The 19,972-nt window shown below is 39.7% G+C and overlaps 1 protein-coding gene across 1 annotated transcript in view; it reads left to right on the forward strand.

Annotated features, from left to right (window-relative positions):
* Positions 1-19,972, forward strand: part of DYNC1H1 (dynein cytoplasmic 1 heavy chain 1) — a 43,905-nt gene that overhangs the window by 13,661 nt on the left and 10,272 nt on the right. The window contains exons 23-61 of the mRNA XM_085225645.1: positions 337-510; positions 1,229-1,394; positions 1,473-1,661; positions 1,748-1,942; positions 2,603-2,885; positions 3,153-3,253; positions 4,687-4,846; positions 4,968-5,211; positions 5,393-5,576; positions 6,090-6,302; positions 6,467-6,705; positions 6,830-6,986; positions 7,412-7,639; positions 7,825-8,055; positions 8,186-8,326; positions 8,598-8,831; positions 9,388-9,594; positions 9,691-9,812; positions 10,172-10,337; positions 10,593-10,756; positions 11,017-11,146; positions 11,892-12,025; positions 12,284-12,398; positions 12,518-12,679; positions 12,756-12,970; positions 13,056-13,260; positions 13,406-13,579; positions 13,677-13,796; positions 13,918-14,038; positions 14,640-14,835; positions 15,431-15,548; positions 16,495-16,710; positions 17,262-17,474; positions 17,648-17,775; positions 17,946-18,099; positions 18,816-18,962; positions 19,044-19,194; positions 19,390-19,643; positions 19,800-19,934. Of these exons, the coding sequence (XP_085081771.1) occupies positions 337-510; positions 1,229-1,394; positions 1,473-1,661; positions 1,748-1,942; positions 2,603-2,885; positions 3,153-3,253; positions 4,687-4,846; positions 4,968-5,211; positions 5,393-5,576; positions 6,090-6,302; positions 6,467-6,705; positions 6,830-6,986; positions 7,412-7,639; positions 7,825-8,055; positions 8,186-8,326; positions 8,598-8,831; positions 9,388-9,594; positions 9,691-9,812; positions 10,172-10,337; positions 10,593-10,756; positions 11,017-11,146; positions 11,892-12,025; positions 12,284-12,398; positions 12,518-12,679; positions 12,756-12,970; positions 13,056-13,260; positions 13,406-13,579; positions 13,677-13,796; positions 13,918-14,038; positions 14,640-14,835; positions 15,431-15,548; positions 16,495-16,710; positions 17,262-17,474; positions 17,648-17,775; positions 17,946-18,099; positions 18,816-18,962; positions 19,044-19,194; positions 19,390-19,643; positions 19,800-19,934 (6,886 nt within the window). The remainder of the gene's footprint in view (positions 1-336; positions 511-1,228; positions 1,395-1,472; positions 1,662-1,747; positions 1,943-2,602; positions 2,886-3,152; positions 3,254-4,686; positions 4,847-4,967; positions 5,212-5,392; positions 5,577-6,089; positions 6,303-6,466; positions 6,706-6,829; positions 6,987-7,411; positions 7,640-7,824; positions 8,056-8,185; positions 8,327-8,597; positions 8,832-9,387; positions 9,595-9,690; positions 9,813-10,171; positions 10,338-10,592; positions 10,757-11,016; positions 11,147-11,891; positions 12,026-12,283; positions 12,399-12,517; positions 12,680-12,755; positions 12,971-13,055; positions 13,261-13,405; positions 13,580-13,676; positions 13,797-13,917; positions 14,039-14,639; positions 14,836-15,430; positions 15,549-16,494; positions 16,711-17,261; positions 17,475-17,647; positions 17,776-17,945; positions 18,100-18,815; positions 18,963-19,043; positions 19,195-19,389; positions 19,644-19,799; positions 19,935-19,972) is intronic.

Genomic DNA, 19,972 nt, shown 5'->3' on the forward strand with positions numbered 1-19,972 from the left:
AGGTCTACCACTTCATAACTTCAGTGTAGCACTTTCTTAAGCCAAAATGCCCCGTCTGGTTGGATTACTACCCTGCTGCAAACTTAAGTTTGTTAAGCAAACAAATAAAGCAAAAACTGCCTGTCGACAACAGTGACAGAAAAAGGATTGTAATAAAAAGGGTAACAGGCAATTTTAAAGGTTGATTTGAATTCAGATGTTTTTTCTGAGTTCCAGTCAGTTAACTCTAGAATTTTTCTGGCACTGTAGCTATTAAAAAGCAAGCTTACATCTGTTCCCACAGCCTTTCATGTAAGTCAGTGAATTTACACTGAAGTACTGTTATTTTACTTGCAGCATCAGTACTGAGTTTCTGGCACTCATGAAAAAGGTGTCCAAATCTCCACTTGTGATGGATGTTCTCAACATACAAGGTGTGCAGAGATCACTGGAGAGACTGGCAGACTTGCTTGGAAAGATCCAAAAGGCTCTGGGAGAATACCTGGAAAGGGAGAGGTCCTCTTTCCCTCGGTAAGAAGTTGACCGTGGAAGAAAAGTAACTTGCTGTTTCTGTACAGGAATTCTGTACAGTGTACTGTTATGTAAAGGCTCTGCCAGTCTTAATGTACTGCGTATAAATAAGGTGTTATACCTGTAAATTTGTGATCTCAAAACATTGAATTCAGTTCTCAAGAAGTGGAACTGAAATTTCTTCTACATGATCATATGTGGCTGGTTTTAGGGATTCAGAAGTTTAAGAGTCATTGCAGCTGATTTCTATAAACTTACAGATTCTTTTGGGAACTGCTTAATTTGGTGGACTTAACAACACAATCCAGTATTTAAGTTACTGGTTCTGACTTAATCCTAGTCATCAACTGGTTTGTTGCTTAACATGAGAGAATATGAGTGACTTAGCAAGAGAACATACAAAAGTGGGAGTTCTGCCTGTATAAGAGAATTCCCGAGTACTGCTGTGGATGTTTCAGAGATGGATAAGTAAATAAAATGCTCCACAGTATGAAGCACATATGCAGTCATGTATGGATGCTATTACACAAACTGAAGCTAGGTTTTAGAACTGAGCTCTTTCTTCTGGTGAATTTATGGTTCTTGCCCTCCTACAGTACTGGAGAGTTGAGTGTCAGTTACTCCCATATAGCGTCTGTCCATGAAATGTCCATGTCTATAAATAGATAAAAGTGATAGTTGGAGTTTTGATAGAGATCTAATTTTAAATAATTATTAGGTTTTACTTTGTTGGTGATGAAGATTTGCTTGAGATCATTGGAAACAGCAAGAACGTTGCTAAGCTTCAGAAACACTTCAAGAAGATGTTTGCTGGCGTTTCTAGCATCATTCTCAATGAAGATAATTCTGTGGTTCTGGGCATATCCTCACGTGAAGGAGAGGAGGTAGATCTGCATTGTTTCTCTCTAATTAAAACTTTGTTAATGTGTGAATATAGATTGACTTAAAGCTAATTCTTCCAGGTGCTGTTCAAAACCCCAGTCTCCATCACAGAACATCCCAAAATTAATGAGTGGCTCACTCTGGTTGAGAGAGAAATGAGAGTGACCCTTGCCAAATTGCTTGCAGAATCTGTTACTGAAGTAGAAATCTTTGGAAAAGCAACTTCAATTGATCCAGCAGTCTACATCTCTTGGATTGACAAATTCCAGGTATCAATATGGAACATCTAAGCATATTGCAACTTAGTTACTGCAATGAAGAAAACTGTCTGATAAGGATTTTTTTTGTTACACAGGCTCAGCTTGTTGTCCTGTCAGCCCAGATTGCATGGTCTGAAAATGTTGAGTCAGCCCTGAATGGTATGAGTGGAGGTGAGGACAGCAGTCCTCTCCAGTCAGTGCTAGCTAATGTTGAGGTCACACTCAATGTACTGGCAGACTCCGTGCTGATGGAGCAGCCACCTCTTCGCAGAAGGAAACTGGAGCACTTGGTAAGTAAAAACCACTTTTCTTCTTGTGTGTTGGGGAGAGAGATTCTATAACAATTTAGTGAGAAAGATCAGCCTGAGACTTGTTTTTTTCCGCTAGGAAAATGTTTAATGCAATTTAAGCAACAAGCCCTGGTACTGTAGGTGGCTATGGTTTTAAACTCTTGTGATTTTGCTACGTGATGGCATGACTATAGACTAGGCTGCCTGTTCCAAACGTAAATGTTAATGATTTCTTCATTCCAAAGTAAATCTTACTAAGCTGCTATTACTATATGCTAAATAGAGGTTGAGGGTTGGGAGCAGAGAGTACGATCACTCCAAGTTATTCCTTTGGATTTTTAAAGGATGGTATCTCACCTGTTTTGGGAGCATTGTCTTCATAGTTTCTGGGAAATGAAATACCTTGTTCAGCATTGTAATGGATTAACAGACTAATGGAGGACCAGGCTGCTTTCCTGAAAGCTAGGAAAGTCCTTAGCCAGAGCAGTCAACATTGTTAGTTCTGTCTTCATATCAACACTTTTTAAAACAGTATAGTTGGTAGCTCATGATTTCTGAATGATGGCAGTTTACTGTGCTGATCTGAGAAGTTGTAGAGTTCCTGTCTTTACTGGCAATGGCTTGGACTGCTGCAGTTTGAGGGGTTACTTCATTTTCTAGATCACTGAGTTGGTGCACCAAAGAGATGTTACGAGATCACTGTTGAGAAGCAAGGTCGACAACTCCAAGTCCTTCGAGTGGCTCAGCCAAATGCGGTTCTACTTTGACCCAAAACAGACAGATGTGTTGCAACAGCTCTCCATTCAGATGGCAAATGCCAAATTCAACTATGGTTTTGAGTACCTTGGTGTACAGGATAAGCTAGTACAGACTCCTCTTACTGACCGCTGTTACCTGACAATGACACAAGCCCTGGAGGCAAGACTTGGAGGATCACCATTCGGTATGTTGGGTCTGAAGAACAGTAAAAACATAAGAATTAAGTTAAGAACTCTTACTCTCTGAAATGTATAGCTTTAGTCCAAGGTTTCAGAATGTTTTTAACTAAGATATTGAAGAACAAAACAGTCTTTTGGGAGAAGCTGTAACTTCTTTAGGAATTTTAGGTTCCTTATTGAGGACTATTGGAATAGGTATGCTGGCTGATGATGTGGTTAGGCAATGGTACATGAGACTGTCAACATTAAAACACATTTCTCTTCAAAATTAGGTCCCGCTGGTACTGGTAAAACAGAATCTGTTAAAGCTCTTGGACATCAGCTCGGCCGCTTCGTGTTGGTTTTCAACTGTGATGAGACATTTGACTTCCAGGTAAGCTGCTCAATTTAAAAGAATTTGGTCTTTGGTAACATATGCTAAGAACCCCTTCGAAACAGCCGGGAGTGTTTACTTTTGAAATGATCATGTGTAACATTTAACTGAGCAGGTTACCTGTGAGTTGTACAGATGCTCTATAACAGAAAATGCCTGAAGCAAAAGTGGGGTGAAAAATTGTTTGCAGGGGGAGCATTCTGTTTTTGTTTGGTTTTGTTTTTTCTTCAGAACTGGTATTTCAGGAGTTAATTGAGGGAAGGGAATAGGAAGTACAGGAACACACAACTGGCTTTAGGAAAGTAATTTTTCTTAGTAGTGCTGGTTTAATGAAGAACCAAGGAGAATTTGAGGCTGCGTGATTACCAAACTACCCTTCGTGGCAAAGCTGTAGACTTTGCCTCAGCATGTGAAGGATTACTCAAAACTAAAAAAAAATTGCCCAGGCATTGTAAAATTACTAATGTTTTCGAACTGAGAACCAGATGAAATTCGTCTGTTAATTGTAAAGCAGTTCTGTGAAGAGTTTCTGTAAATACAAATAAAAAACACAGATGAGGAATCCTGGTCCTTCCTGGACTCAGATGGAGTGCAAGTATTTTTTGCTTGTTCATTTGTTTTTCTACACACTGTGTTCTTTCAGGACCAGGTGTCCATTTTGTCGGTGTTAAGCCTGTAGTGGTGACCGTAAGAAGGAAGGGTAAGAAGTGGTAACTTAGGGAGGAATAAAAACAGGGATGGCATGTGATATTCTTACCCCTAGCTCTCTTCCTACCTCTGACTGGTGTCAGGATCAGTAAGTCCCAAGATTGAAAGGGTTATTTGCTGTTTGTATTTCAGTGAATTTTTACAGGTACTTATTTCTCCCCCTGAATTCATTTGTTTCTGTAGCATTCTCTACCAACTAGCTCTATTGCATTACTGTGGACTTTGCAAAAGAGCACCTCTAATCAATTTCCTGGTTCTTCTATTAGAAAATGAAAAGCTGATTCTTAGACATTTTAAACTACTGTAGCTTTTAGACCTCTGTCGTACTCTCATTTTGTGGAGTCCTGCTTAGAAGGCAGTTAGAAGCCTTGCAGCATCTGTCCATCAAATTTGCTCTTCTGAAATGCTTTATAATTCAGTAACTATTGTGATAAAGTACAAGAACAGCACCTAGCATTAGCGATACCAACAAGCAAAGCATCTTGCAGTGGATATACTTTCACTGTTCTGTGAATACACTATAGTACTGTATTAACAAAAAGCAGCAAATATCTGAAAGTCAGTTAGAAGTTTTTTACAGCTCTTACAAAGAGTATGACTTGTGTACAAATGCAGTTCCTTCTTGCTTTGGGTGCCCTATCTAAAGTACTGTTATCCATTCCTATTGCCTGTGCGTAGGCAAGAAGGATCATGCTACTTCAGTGAATTTTCCTGTCTGTGTGCAGGCAATGGGACGCATCTTTGTGGGACTTTGCCAAGTGGGTGCATGGGGCTGTTTTGATGAGTTCAACCGGCTGGAGGAGCGCATGCTGTCTGCCGTTTCACAGCAAGTTCAGTGCATCCAGGAAGCCTTGCGAGAGCATTCCAACCCCAACTATGACAAGAGTATGTCACTGTTCATTTCTGGTAGTGTTGGGTAACATCCTCAGCATCCTTTGTGCTGTTTTGTTACTCAGTTACATTTCTCCCACAGTCATGAATGAAACCGCTTTCCTTCTCTTTTCAGCTGCAACACCTATTACTTGTGAGCTGCTGAACAAACAGGTCAAAGTAAGCCCTGACATGGCTATCTTCATCACCATGAATCCTGGCTATGCAGGCAGATCGAATCTGCCTGACAATTTGAAGAAGTTGTTCCGTAGCTTGGCAATGACAAAACCAGACCGTCAGCTGATTGCCCAGGTCATGCTGTACTCCCAAGGTTTCCGTACAGCCGAAGTGCTTGCCAATAAGATTGTACCATTCTTCAAGTGAGTGTCAAGTTTGGCTCCTGTAGCTACATATACAGCTTATTGTTCTAATTTGTAATGTTCTGTGCAACTCGCTAAGCACACTGCATAGCAATTATTCCAATTAAACAATGGCATGTATTTTCTTGAATGTTGTGTTGGTCTCCATTGAGAGCCATATTTTGTATCTCTTGATTCTTAGGCTTTGTGATGAACAGCTGTCCTCCCAAAGTCACTACGATTTTGGCTTGAGAGCACTGAAGAGTGTGCTGGTTAGTGCAGGTAATGTGAAGAGGGAGAGGATTCAGAAGATAAAACGGGAGAAAGAAGAGCGTGGTGAAGTTGTTGATGAAGGAGAAATTGCTGAAAACTTACCAGAACAAGAGGTAATGTGTGTGTGAACTCTTCTGTGACAAAGTACAGGATGCACACTAAGCAAAGCAAACACCTTGCGGCGTTTGGCGATGAGCGTTATACCGTGGAAGTGAAGTTATGTTGCTCAGAGGAAGTGATAATTGATAGCTTTGAAGCACTAAGTGAAAGAAGTGCTGAACTTAGAAATCCATGAATAATAGTAAAAGATTTGTTTTTACGTGAGTAATGCATTCATAGTTTTTATTGCTGCTCAGTTCTTCTCTAGTTATTTCCAAAAGCATTATTGAGGAAGGGTAAGCAACTACAGTTGTATAAATTAAGAATCAACAGGAATTCATTATGTAGTTGGAAGGCAGAGTCCTCCATTAATGGTTGCTCTTACCAAGACCGTGCTAGTTTGGTGCCTTATCAGTGAACTTTGTAGGGAATTGCTCCTTGTTGAACACCCTCAGCGAAGTGAATTAACTAAAAACTAAGGTAAAACTAAAAATATGGCCTTAACTAAAACATGATTCTCTCTGCAGATCCTGATCCAAAGTGTATGTGAAACCATGGTACCAAAACTGGTTGCAGAAGACATTCCATTGCTGTTCAGTCTCCTTTCTGATGTATTCCCTGGAGTGCAGTATCACCGTGGGGAGATGACAGCCCTGAGAGAGGAGCTTAAGAAAGTGTGTCAGGAAATGTACCTTACCTATGGTGATGGAGAAGAAGTTGGTGGCATGTGGGTTGAAAAGGTAAAACGTAAAATTGAAAGCATTGTGAGGTTGGAATTAATGCATGTGTAAGACTAAATATTCCTTTTTACTATGAATTTTTCACCTTAATTGAGCAAGAAATAGAAGGTTCGAAGTACTGCTGAAGTTGAGACTACATTCACACATCATTTTTTCTGTCACAGGTTCTTCAGTTATACCAGATTACACAGATAAATCATGGATTGATGATGGTGGGTCCCTCTGGAAGTGGAAAGAGCATGGCTTGGAGAGTACTGCTGAAAGCTCTTGAACGACTGGAGGGTGTGGAAGGTGTTGCTCATATTATTGATCCAAAAGCAATCAGCAAAGATCACCTCTATGGTACTTTGGATCCAAATACCAGAGAATGGACAGATGGCTTGTTTACACATGTCCTGAGAAAGTGAGTCTTAAGTAGCACAAATGAAAAGTGGGGAGTAGATATGTGCCCTGTGTATTCTTGGCCTTGTTTTGTCTTTGTTCTCTGTCATCTGTAACGCTACAATAAATGTTTCCAACAATTACAGAATCATAGACAACGTGAGAGGTGAATTACAAAAACGTCAGTGGATTATCTTCGATGGTGATGTAGACCCTGAATGGGTTGAGAACTTGAACTCTGTTCTGGATGACAACAAACTGCTGACTCTACCAAACGGAGAACGTCTCAGCCTTCCACCAAATGTAATGCTACTTCTTCAATGTGACTTTATGACTTGATTTCATACAAACTTAATGCTTTTTTCTTGAGTTGTGCTGTTGCCGTTCCTGTTTCTTACTATAAGCAGGGTAATATTCATTAATATTCATCTCAGGTCTGCAGGAGTTAGGACGTCTGGTGGAACCCAACATTTTAGCTTATTCTGGCCCTGTAAGACCAATACATTATGTTCTATTAAAGGTTAGGTTAGGAGGCAGTAATGATGAACTTCGCCTATAGTAGTTCAATGCTGCTGGTTCTTCAGAGGCTTAGTACAAGCTGACTTTTTAAACAAGGTCTAGATACGGGGTTGGTAATTTTTTAGGGTTTTGGGGGGAGTTCTTTTGTTTGTTGTTTTGTTTTGTTTTGTTTTTAACTTCAGAATCTGTTTTAAACTTGTATTCTTCAGGTGCGTATCATGTTTGAGGTACAGGATCTGAAGTATGCCACTTTGGCTACTGTGTCAAGATGTGGTATGGTCTGGTTCAGCGAGGACGTCCTCAGTACAGACATGATATTCAATAACTTCCTAGCGAGACTAAAAAGCATTCCTCTGGATGAAGGTGAGGAGGAAGCTCAACGAAGGCGAAAGGGCAAAGAAGATGAAGGAGAAGAAGCAGCATCCCCAATGTTGCAGGTATCATGAGTAGCATGGTTTACTTCAAATTTCTGTTAGCTTCTCATAGAAAAGCTGACTTTCTTGTTAAAACCTTTTTTTAAAAGAACGTTAAAATAAGCATTTCAAACCTTAAACAAAATTACTTCCTGGTTATCAAGTGCAAAGCAAATGTTTTGAGCAGTGTTTATCTCTCCCCCCAACAGATACAGAGAGATGCTGCAACTATAATGCAACCATATTTCACATCCAATGGCCTTGTAACCAAAGCACTCGAACACGCTTTCAAATTGGAGCATATTATGGATCTGACCCGTTTGCGCTGTCTTGGTTCTCTGTTCTCCATGTTGCATCAAGCTTGCCGTAACGTAGCCCAGTACAATGCCAACCATCCAGACTTTCCAATGCAGATAGATCAACTAGAGCGCTATATCCAGGTAAAGATAGTACGCTGCTGAGTGATTCCTGTATTTGATGTGGCAGAATAGTAGCTAGACTTTCTTTATTATACATGAAGTTCTGTTCTATTGCTGTATGAACAATAGCTTCTTTTGCTGCTTCCTGCAGAGGTACTTGGTCTATGCAATACTCTGGTCTCTCTCTGGAGACAGCCGTCTGAAAATGAGAGCAGAGCTTGGAGAATACATTAGGAGAATTACCGCTGTTCCGCTGCCAACTGCACCCAACATTCCTATCATTGACTATGAGGTAAAACTTGTCTTATGCAAGCATTGCTGCTTTGTAGTCTTGGAAGCTTGATTTAGATCTTGGAGATAATGAAGGTAGAGAATAAAACACTAGGTTATCTTAAGTTTTACAGTTTCTGGCTTTCCAGAGAGCAGTGGTCTAAGCTGCGTGTTTCCATAATCACATCAAATTCAATGCCACAAGCTACTCTGGTTCTTAAACATGCATATATTTTAACTAAGATTGAACTGCATTCCTGTTCTAAGTTCTGCTGGCGTTTTTGTGTTCTTAGGTGTCTATTACGGGTGAGTGGGTGCCATGGCAAACCAAGGTTCCTCAGATTGAAGTTGAGACACACAAAGTGGCAGCTCCTGATGTTGTAGTACCAACACTAGATACAGTTCGCCATGAAGCACTGCTGTATACCTGGCTGGCAGAACACAAACCTCTGGTACTCTGTGGCCCACCAGGTTCTGGAAAGACCATGACCCTCTTCAGTGCTCTCAGAGCCCTTCCTGATATGGAGGTATGCAGGAGTGTGTGCAGTCACATGTCTGTGTGTGAGTAGCAACAAGCTGCTAATTTCCTTAAAGATTGAGTTAGTCTTGATGTTGTACTGAAGTGATTTTCTAGCTTGAATTCAGTGGTGCTTCCATCTTAATCAGTATATCAGCACAGCAAAAAATAAAAATTATGGTGAGTTTAAATTTATTTCTCAATATCCTCAGTCCAAAGGCTAATTCCTTCATATCTAGTATCAGTGAATGCAGGAGCGTACCTATGTTTGGTAATGAAAAATCTATAGTAATGTTTAAGAACAGCTGTCATCCTTGAGAGCATTTAGGTAGAAAAACAGTGAAATAAAGCTGTGATGTTCTGAGTACACAGTTGGGCAGGAAGCATTGCTGCATAGTAAATGGAAAACCCGTGGAGGGGAGCATACTGTTTATTATAGTCAGTAACTTGATGGTATATGCACTTCTACTGTGGAAAGGTAAACTGTAGGGTACCTGTTTTCCAGGACACTCTTTCAAGCTGTAGTGTAGTCTAACTTAACTAATTTTCTCTTTGCTATTTTTAAGGTGGTTGGACTCAACTTTTCTAGTGCTACTACTCCAGAACTGCTCTTGAAAACTTTTGATCACTACTGTGAGTACAGACGTACACCTAATGGAGTGGTGCTGGCTCCTGTGCAGTTAGGAAAGTGGCTGGTGCTGTTCTGCGATGAAATCAACTTGCCAGATATGGATAAGTATGGCACACAGAGAGTCATATCCTTCATTAGACAGGTTTGTTTTCCACTGAAGTCAACTATATCATAACAGTTATCTTCACAGAAACTTAGCGTTATGCTGAGTCTGGTTTTTTGTTTTGTTTTTTTCCAGATGGTGGAACATGGAGGATTCTACCGTACATCAGATCAGACATGGGTGAAACTGGAGAGAATTCAGTTTGTTGGTGCATGTAATCCACCTACTGATCCCGGAAGAAAACCTCTCTCACACAGGTAATACATTCGATAAACAGCTCTATGTAGCTGCAGAATAGCAAAGTCAAAATGGAGGCAGTGAATATGGAATCCATTCTTAATATTCTTGTTTAATACTATCTTTGCTTACGTTATGTTCTTCACTTTTGAAGGTATTTGCTAGCTGATTCTTATTCTGACAGTCAGTGGTCTGGTTGTTACATTTGAGTCACCTGAATGAATGCTTTTTGGTGCAAATCGCTGTGATCCACCTTGATCAACTGCAGTTACTGTTGTAAATTTTTTATCAGGCAGTGATTTAACTTTGCAGAAAAACAAGTAAAATAGTGTAGTCTGTAACTTGGCCTATCAAACTATCAAATATGTTAATCTTTCAGATTTTTACGACACGTTCCTGTTGTTTATGTGGACTATCCTGGACCAGCTTCACTTACTCAGATATATGGAACGTTCAATCGTGCAATGTTAAGGCTGATCCCATCACTTCGCACATATGCAGAACCTCTTACTGCTGCTATGGTAGAATTCTACACAATGTCTCAGGTAATTTCTTGACTACAACCCCAAATTCTAATTAGTCTTCATTTTTGCTAAATCACTTTAACATGCATTGCTTGCCTTTCACATGTATAGCACATGTACAACCATTTACTTGATTTCTGGTGAAAGTTTCTGAATGTGGCTAGCAAAGTAATATATGGCAACTCAAGGCCTGTAAAAGTATGGCACAATTTTGAGATGAAGTAACTATTACATATGTGTTATATAAATAGAACTAATAGATGTTTGGGTTTTTAGGAGAGATTCACTCAAGACACACAGCCACACTACATCTATTCACCTCGTGAAATGACTCGATGGGTGAGAGGTATATTTGAAGCATTAAGACCACTAGAAACCTTGCCGGTTGAAGGCCTTATCAGGATTTGGGCCCATGAAGCATTACGTCTCTTCCAGGACAGGTAAGAAACATGAGATGGGAGAGAGTGAAATTTAAAAAAAACAGTGCAAAATCTATTTTCCCCACTCCTTGACTTGCTTTCATTAGAAAGCTCAAGTGTGCTCAATATTAAGTAGCTGGATTACTTTCCTCCACTTCAGCTTAACTCTTGTGAATAGTAACAGCAGTGCAGAAGCACTTTGTTGGTAGTACTGCCACGTGAGGTGACTATAACCTTCCACTACAGAGGATTGTAGCCGTGGTATTTTTTTCTTTTTCCAGACTTGTAGAAGATGAAGAGAGACGTTGGACTGATGAGAACATTGATATGGTTGCTCTGAAGCACTTCCCCAACATTGACAAAGAAAAAGCTATGAGCAGACCTATCTTATACAGCAACTGGCTGTCAAAGGTAATAAGTAGTAACAGAATAGTGCGGGAGCAGTTAACTTATGCAGCTCTTTTGCCTATATTAACATGATAATTTGTATTTTTCATTTGATTAAGCTGATTTCTGAGAAGTTCTTGCTATGATTATCTAAGTAAGTGACCACAGAGTTAATAGTTGTTATTCCAGGGAACTATCCTTACTGTGGGAAGATATACCACAGTACATAAAAGCAGTTTTAAATGATGTTTCTCTAGAATAGGATAAAACTTAAAGAAAGTTACTGGCAGCTGCTGCTTATGGAATCTCCCAACATTGTAAATTTTATGGTGGACTGTTTCTCAGTCTGAATGGATAGATACTGCTGGGCAGTCTGTGGAAATACTGCTGCATCAAGTCATGAGTCATTCTAATCTGCTACCCTTTTCTGTGACGAATAGCAAATGCTTAAGAAAGGCTGTGTGAATGGGGAGTGAGGGAGATCAAGTCTGTCATGCTACTTCCAAGTCTCTTTGGTGACTGACAGCTCAAGCTAAGCTTATAATAGGTCCAGTAGATAAAATGTTTAAACTGCATACCACTATAGTGGGACTTGAAGCTGTAAACATGCCCTTGTGTTTCTTAAATGAATACAGCATTCTTAGGCTTCTATTAGGGGGTTGCTCTATCAGATATTTAATAATTCTGCTTTCATCTAGTACAAAATTGATCCCTGAACAAAATAACTTCCATCTCATAAATTCCCTACTCTATTGACTGATTCTTCTAGGATTATATTCCAGTGGATCAAGAAGAATTAAGAGACTATGTGAAAGCTAGGCTTAAAGTCTTTTATGAAGAAGAACTTGATGTACCACTTGTTCTGTTTAATGAGGTCTTGGATCATGTACTAAGAATTGACCGGTAAGTTGAAACTTCAGTTGCTGTTTGCGTATGTCGTATTAAGAGACTTTTTCCAATGCAGAGCAGCCTGTATACAGGCTGAGAAAGGAGCTTGGTCTCATTCTTCTCCATAAATGGTCTTTTGGCCCCTGGATAGCAGGATTCTAGGTAGAGATATGTGTCTTTGGTTTTGGTGCTAACGTGAAGTTTAGATACTGAAGAAAAAAGCTTTATTAACTTGGTAACACTTGACCGAACCTGCTATGGTTTTTTTTTCAGAATCTTCCGTCAGCCGCAGGGTCACTTGTTGCTTATTGGAGTCAGTGGAGCAGGAAAAACAACACTCTCAAGATTTGTTGCCTGGATGAACGGTTTGAGCGTCTATCAAATTAAGGTTGGCATGCTAGTTTCACGTGACAAAAACAGTCAATTGAAGCGTACTTCATAAATATCTCTACAAAAGATTCTATTAAAAGGAAATTTATGTTAATAACAAATGTTAAATCTTTCCAGGTTCACAGAAAATACACAGGTGAAGATTTTGATGAAGACCTTAGGACAGTTTTGAGACGTTCTGGCTGTAAAAATGAAAAAATAGCTTTCATAATGGATGAGTCAAATGTATTGGATTCTGGATTCCTGGAGAGGATGAACACTCTCCTAGCCAATGGAGAGGTAAGGATATTTGATGTAATCATGTTAAGCACCCTTTTACCACTATAATCTACTACAAAATTATCTTTTGAATTAGGTTCCCGGTCTGTTTGAAGGAGATGAATACGCCACCCTCATGACTCAGTGTAAAGAAGGAGCACAGAAGGAAGGTTTAATGTTAGATTCACATGAAGAACTCTACAAATGGTTCACCAGCCAAGTTATTCGTAATCTCCACGTTGTGTTCACTATGAATCCATCTTCTGAGGGCCTGAAGGACAGGGCAGCTACCTCTCCTGCCCTCTTCAACAGGTAATTGCTGTATATTCAAATGTACGTTTTCAATACTATGAAAACAGTATTTTTGGGAATCCTTCACAGATGCTTTGTGTTTCAGATGCGTTTTGAACTGGTTTGGAGATTGGTCAACTGAGGCGCTGTACCAAGTTGGCAAAGAGTTCACAAGCAAAATGGATCTTGAGAAACCAAATTATATTGTGCCTGATTACATGCCAGTTGTGTATGATAAGCTGCCACAACCACCGTCGCATAGGGAAGCTATTGTTAATAGTTGTGTGTTTGTTCATCAGACTCTTCATCAGGTATGTTTTACTATATTGCTTAATTTGTCCTGTTCTCCAGGTCTCAGAATCACACACCATTTTCCTAGTATGCCTAGTGTATGGTATTTAGCTTTTGAATAGGTTTAAAACCAATGAATGATCAACAGTTCTTTCTTTCCTAAAGGCTAATGCTCGTTTGGCAAAACGAGGAGGCAGGACCATGGCAATCACACCACGCCACTATCTGGATTTCATCAACCATTATGCTAACTTGTTCAATGAGAAACGAAGTGAATTAGAAGAGCAGCAAATGCATTTGAATGTCGGCCTTAGAAAAATCAAGGAAACAGTTGATCAGGTATGTATCTTTAAAACTTCGCTCCTTGTAAAGGTTGGGGTGATTAAATGAATCTCTGTGCTTAGTCTGAATTCTCCCATCTGACAATCTAACTCAGGTGGAAGAGTTGCGGCGTGATCTAAGAATAAAGAGTCAGGAACTGGAAGTGAAGAATGCAGCAGCCAATGACAAGTTGAAAAAGATGGTTAAAGATCAGCAAGAGGCTGAGAAGAAAAAGGTAAAAATCTTTGTTACATCTCTCATAAATATTCTTGGTTATAACAAGAGCCTGTAGAGTAAGTACTTGAGGAAGTTCCGTTTCTAAAACGCAGAGTTTTGTCTGTGAAACTTCCACCTAGGTCATGAGCCAGGAGATTCAGGAACAGCTGCACAAACAGCAGGAGGTCATTGCAGACAAGCAAATGAGCGTGAAGGAAGACCTTGACAAAGTGGAGCCTGCTGTCATTGAAGCACAGAATGGTATGTCAGCACGTGAAGGAATCACGCTATGAGATTGGATCTGAAAATGAAATCTGTGGTAATATGCTTCAGTGTGGTCTGAGTTGGTCCTGTCTAATGAAGATATGGGTATTTGTGGAGCTCAACAGTGCTGAAGAAATTCCTACTATTTTAGCTCTGATTCTATGTTGTTCGTAGTACTGATCTGATATTTGGTACTCACTGTGGCTTGTGACTTAATTTCTGGCCATCAGTTTAGTTATTCAGTCTGTATATTTGTAAAGAAAGCTCATAATCAGAAAGGTTGCTGATGCCTTTTAATGGCATAGACAGTATACAAATGAATTGTATTTTCATAAAACTGGGTAGAAGAAACATTCCTTATAACAAAGCTTCAAATAAGTCATTTTGAGACAAGAGTAAGTTGTCTGTGGGCTGTTGTCCAGTTAACTTTTACAAAAGTTTGTCCTGTGATATGGTAGTTTTGAGTGTTTATCTGCTACCTCAGCTTCCTTTGAAAAGTTTGAAGCATTTTTACATATCCAAGATCCTTTAGCAGACTCTGCTAACAATTATTTTTCTTCTTTCAATCAACATTCGTCGTCTTTCTGACACTGGTTAGCTGTGAAGTCCATAAAGAAACAGCACCTGGTAGAGGTCCGTTCTATGGCTAATCCACCTGCAGCAGTGAAGCTAGCACTGGAGTCCATCTGCTTACTGCTGGGTGAAAGCACAACTGACTGGAAACAAATACGTTCCATCATCATGAGAGAGAACTTCATTCCAACTATTGTTAACTTTTCTGCTGAGGAAATCAGGTAAAGTGCAAGAGAGTCTTATGTGAAAAAACTATTCACAAAGACATGGGAAGTCTTCATTGGACTTTCTCTCTTTGTAATTGCTTTTGTTGTACTTCTTTTGAGACTGCTTTACTCCTGTACTTGCTGCAGGGAACAGATTTCTGCAGCAAAGATGGACTGTATAAACTGGGTCAAAACAGTTCCTGTATTTCAGGGCGTAATTTCAAATCATTGTATTGGTGTCCACAGTCTGTTACTGTTCTAAACTAATCCACCAGCAATGCTCAGGCTGACTGTAGCTGCCCCTGAGTCTGAGCAGGTGGTCAGATGAGACCTCCTGAATTCCCTTGCAGCCCCAAATTATTCTGTGATCCTGTGAGCAGAGTTAAGCAGTTTGTGATAAAACAGTTAGAAGAATTCATTAAATACCCTTTTATGACTCATAAGCTATAATTTCTGATACAATGTCTTAAACTAATGAAAATGTGTCAGCTGCCAGTCACCAAAACTGCTAGGAACTGTTCTTGTCAATCATGAAAGGCAGACCACATTCTGAACCAGTGTGCTGACTTTCAGCGAACTCATGCTGTCTTTAATAACTTTTCTCTTGCAGTGATGCCATCCGGGAGAAAATGAAGAAAAACTACCTGTCAAATCCAAGTTACAACTATGAAATTGTAAACAGAGCATCACTGGCCTGTGGGCCAATGGTGAAATGGGCAATTGCACAGGTAAAGTTAGTACTGCGGGGAAGAATACAAGGTGAAGAGTGTGCATGAAGGTGTATGGCAGGGTCTGAAGGCTCTGAATTTGCCTATTTTCAGCTAAGGAAGCTACTTTGCTTTAAAGGCATTGGTAGAATATCCGTATGGGTTCTGCGGTACTGTGCAAGAGATAGACTTTTTGCACTAAGAAACTTCACATTTACAGTGAATAATAGATGCTCCTTTCTCTGTTGTTTTACGGTACAAGATAAATTTTTGAGCTTTCAATAAGACGTGCTGGAAAATGCACTGCAATCCTCTTACTGAAATTTCTGCTGTCTCTGTCTTGTTTCACAGTGGGGCATGTTCACAAGCAACTCTGTTGAAGTCTTTTAGAAAAACTTTTAAATACTAGAATCCTAAATAAGTAGGCTTCTGGGAAAGCCCACTCATACTGAGATACCTAAGGTAGTTTTACTCACCTGTTGACTTGATAAAATAGTGCTTGCTGCAGATGGTACTGATGTGTACAGATTCAGTTTAGTTTCAGGCTATCCAGTAGGTCCCATCTTAACTGTTTTGTGGCTTGGCTGTACTGAATTCTTTACTAGGAAAGATAGATGAGCTCAGTATGAATGAATAATTAAATATTTCTGTAAAACAGTGTTGCATACTAACCAATGTGGTCTCGACCTTTTTGGACGACTTCTTGTGAGTCTACAGAGCAGTACACCTGACAGAGCAGGTATATTGCAAAAAGCAGCCTTTTTTGTGCTGGGACTTGAATTAAACTGAAGTCTTAAGATTTATGAGGCAGTTTTTAAGTTTCTGTTAAGTAGCTATTAGTTCCTCTCCAAGTACTGCAAGTACTTCAGCTTGAAAAGTTGAAACTGATAGTGTGTACCTGAATGCTGGGGTTTTTGGTGACTCATTTTAACATGGAAAGTACAAAAGGCCTATTTATTGTTAACAGCTCAACTATGCAGATATGTTGAAAAGAGTGGAGCCTCTTCGCAATGAACTGCAGAAACTGGAGGATGATGCCAAAGATAACCAACAGAAAGCAAATGAAGTGGAGCAGATGATCCGTGATCTTGAGGCCAGCATTGCTCGTTACAAAGAAGAATATGCTGTACTGATTTCAGAAGCTCAAGCTATTAAGGCAGACTTGGCTGCTGTGGAAGCAAAAGTAAGACTTCACGTATTTTAGTTTTCCATTCTTTCACCTTTGGTAGTCAGAAATTGAACCATTCTTCAAAATTATGCTGAGTAAACTGAGCTGCTTCCTCTTCACTGTGCATCTGAGTTATCTGTTTAGTCGTTGGGTCTCACGAAGCTTCTTAAGCTACTGAAACCTGGCTAGAGTTAGAAATATCCAGCTCCTGTTGCCAGTTAGATAACAAGAAAGTTTACATCAGGCTTAAAATAAACTGAAACCTTTGGAAAGCAGCCATGGATGTAGCATAATATTTTAACAGGACTTCATGTTTTTGCAAGAGTTCCTCAGTCAATTTGGTCTAATCACTAGCACATCACTACTCTGCCAGTACTTAACCTTCTAAACTTTTCAAGATGAATACCAACCTAATGAATTAACACTGGAGTGCATACACACAAATTTAATTTCATTCTGAGCTTCTGCATTTAAATTGGAGCTTAAATCAGTGTAAGTAGTGTTCCTTAAAACTTGTAATACTGTAATTACACATCATTTAATGAGACTACTTCGCTTACTCCAAGGTGAACCGTAGTACAGCTCTTCTGAAGAGTCTTTCTGCTGAACGTGAAAGATGGGAGAAGACAAGTGAAACCTTCAAGAACCAGATGTCCACTATTGCAGGAGACTGCTTACTTTCAGGAGCTTTTATTGCTTATGCTGGTTACTTTGATCAGCAGATGCGTCAGAATTTGTTCACTACGTGGTCTCACCATTTGCAGCAAGCAAACATCCAGGTAAAGACAACATCATGACAATCTTAAGTCTGTTTTCTGTAACAGTTCGAAAAGTTTTTAAGATTTCTAAGTAAAAAATGGGACTACTGGAGAAGTATAATTTGCAGAGCTGCATTTACTCAAAATGTCTTCACTGTCTCTAGTCAAGTACTAACGGTCTGTGCTTCTTGCAGTTCCGTACAGACATTGCAAGGACAGAGTACCTTTCCAATGCAGATGAGCGACTTCGCTGGCAAGCAAGTTCTCTACCTGCAGATGACCTGTGCACTGAGAATGCCATCATGCTCAAGCGTTTTAATAGGTATTTAACTCCTATATTCAGAATTCTAGAAGTGTTCTCACAGGAGGCAGGCTTTTGTACCCATCAGAGAATTCACAGTAACTCTTTCAAAGCATCTGAATTCATAAAATCTGCTTGGAGGTTGTCTGGATCAGAACTCAAATAATGAAAGTGTTTTCTTGTTAACTTAGGTATCCACTGATCATTGATCCCTCTGGGCAAGCTACAGAGTTTATCATGAATGAATACAAAGACCGTAAGATAACTCGAACTAGTTTCTTGGATGATGCTTTCAGGAAGAACTTGGAAAGTGCCTTGAGATTTGGTAACCCGCTCCTGGTTCAGGTTAGTACCGTGATCTTATAGAAACGGCTTACAATTCTTGAATTCTTCCCTGTTTACTAGAAGAGTTTGCAGTCTTTCTTTTAGTAAGATGCAAGTAATCTAATTTTCAAGGTATTATTTAATCAGTAGAGCAGTATGTGAAGTATTAGTGGTGAGAAAAGTGAGATAAGCAGTCACGAGAAGCCATTTCCTTTTTCTACCTTTTTAAGGTCAGATGCTTTTATTTTCACATGATCTTTTTGTACTCTCTAGACTTGCAGCCTATTTCCTTCATCCCATATGCTGTCTCTAGTCATAGTTATTAATGGTTAATATGCCTGGCTATGCAGAATTAATCTGTTCTGAATGGCGGAAGAAATGCCAGTAGTGATTGGCTTTCACTTCTGAGATTTTGTTTCCTAGCATAGAACTGGGAAAACATGTTAGCTCAGAGATGAGATCAGCAGCTATTACTTGTGTGCTTAGAATAGGACCTGTTATGCGTTTAAACTGATGCAGCTAGACCATTTAACAATACTCATCTATTTGAGGCCTTGTAGAGTAGTAGCAAAAACTCTGAGCTTGTGTAGCTCAGCTACAAATGGAAACCTGAATGTGATGTCTGTTCCAAACTAGCTGTAAATTGAATGCTACCAGAGCATTAGCCTTAGTTGGATCAGGAGTTTAGCTAGGGATATGTGTAAGTAACAGTTTGTGTAATGCATCTCTGCTTTTAGGATGTGGAGAGCTATGATCCAGTTCTGAATCCTGTTCTGAATCGTGAAGTCCGAAGAACTGGAGGCAGAGTTCTGATTACTTTGGGAGACCAAGATATTGATTTGTCACCGTCCTTTGTTATCTTCCTCTCCACCAGAGATCCAACAGTAAGCAAAACTCAGAGCTCTCCTGTTGGTATAAATGATGCATCAGTGAGCTGAGAAAGTTTTTCATGTTTTCTGTGATAGGTTGAATTCCCACCAGACCTCTGCTCTCGTGTTACATTTGTGAACTTTACAGTAACTCGCAGCAGCTTACAGAGCCAGTGCCTGAATGAAGTCCTGAAAGCTGAAAGACCAGACGTTGATGAAAAACGCTCAGACCTCCTCAAGCTTCAGGGTATGGTTACCAAAATTAGAGTAACTTCCTCTTGTTCTCAAAGAATACAGTGGTTTAAGTTAAGCTGTAGACATACACAATGAAATACTTTTATAGTTGATGGCCTTGCTTTTTTTGTATGGCCAGTGGCAAAATTTAATCCTTAAAAACTGCCACACCTATGCAGTGTGTAACCTAATTTTTCTTCTAATTAAGGTGAATTTCAGCTGCGCTTGCGTCAGTTAGAAAAATCCCTACTACAGGCTCTTAATGAAGTGAAGGGACGTATCCTGGATGATGACACCATCATTACTACTCTTGAGAACCTGAAGAAGGAAGCAGCAGAGGTTACTAGAAAAGTAGAGGAGACTGATATAGTCATGCAGGAAGTGGAGACTGTTTCGCAGCAGTATTTACCCCTTTCTACAGCGTGCAGCAGTATCTACTTTACTATGGAGTCACTGAAGCAGGTAGGATGAGCTCTTCCTAGCAGAAACCTCATCTAATTACCATTCAAAGCTAATTTGGTTCTGCTCAGCTGCAGTGTTACAGTTTTGTAGGCATAAGCCATTGACTGACAAAACCAGCAGGATTCTAGAGAGAAAACCAAACTCTTTGTGTTTCAGATACATTTCCTGTACCAGTACTCTCTCCAGTTCTTCTTGGACATCTATCACAATGTCTTGTATGAGAACCCAAATCTGAAGGGAATCACAGACCATACTCATCGTCTCTCAGTTATCACAAAGGATCTCTTCCAGGTTCAGTATTTTACTGAGTAGATACACTAATAATTTTT

This window comes from Meleagris gallopavo, chromosome 5, assembly GCF_905368555.1.
Source record: "Meleagris gallopavo chromosome 5, MGAL_WU_HG_1.1, whole genome shotgun sequence".
Taxonomy (NCBI): Eukaryota; Metazoa; Chordata; class Aves; order Galliformes; family Phasianidae; genus Meleagris; species Meleagris gallopavo.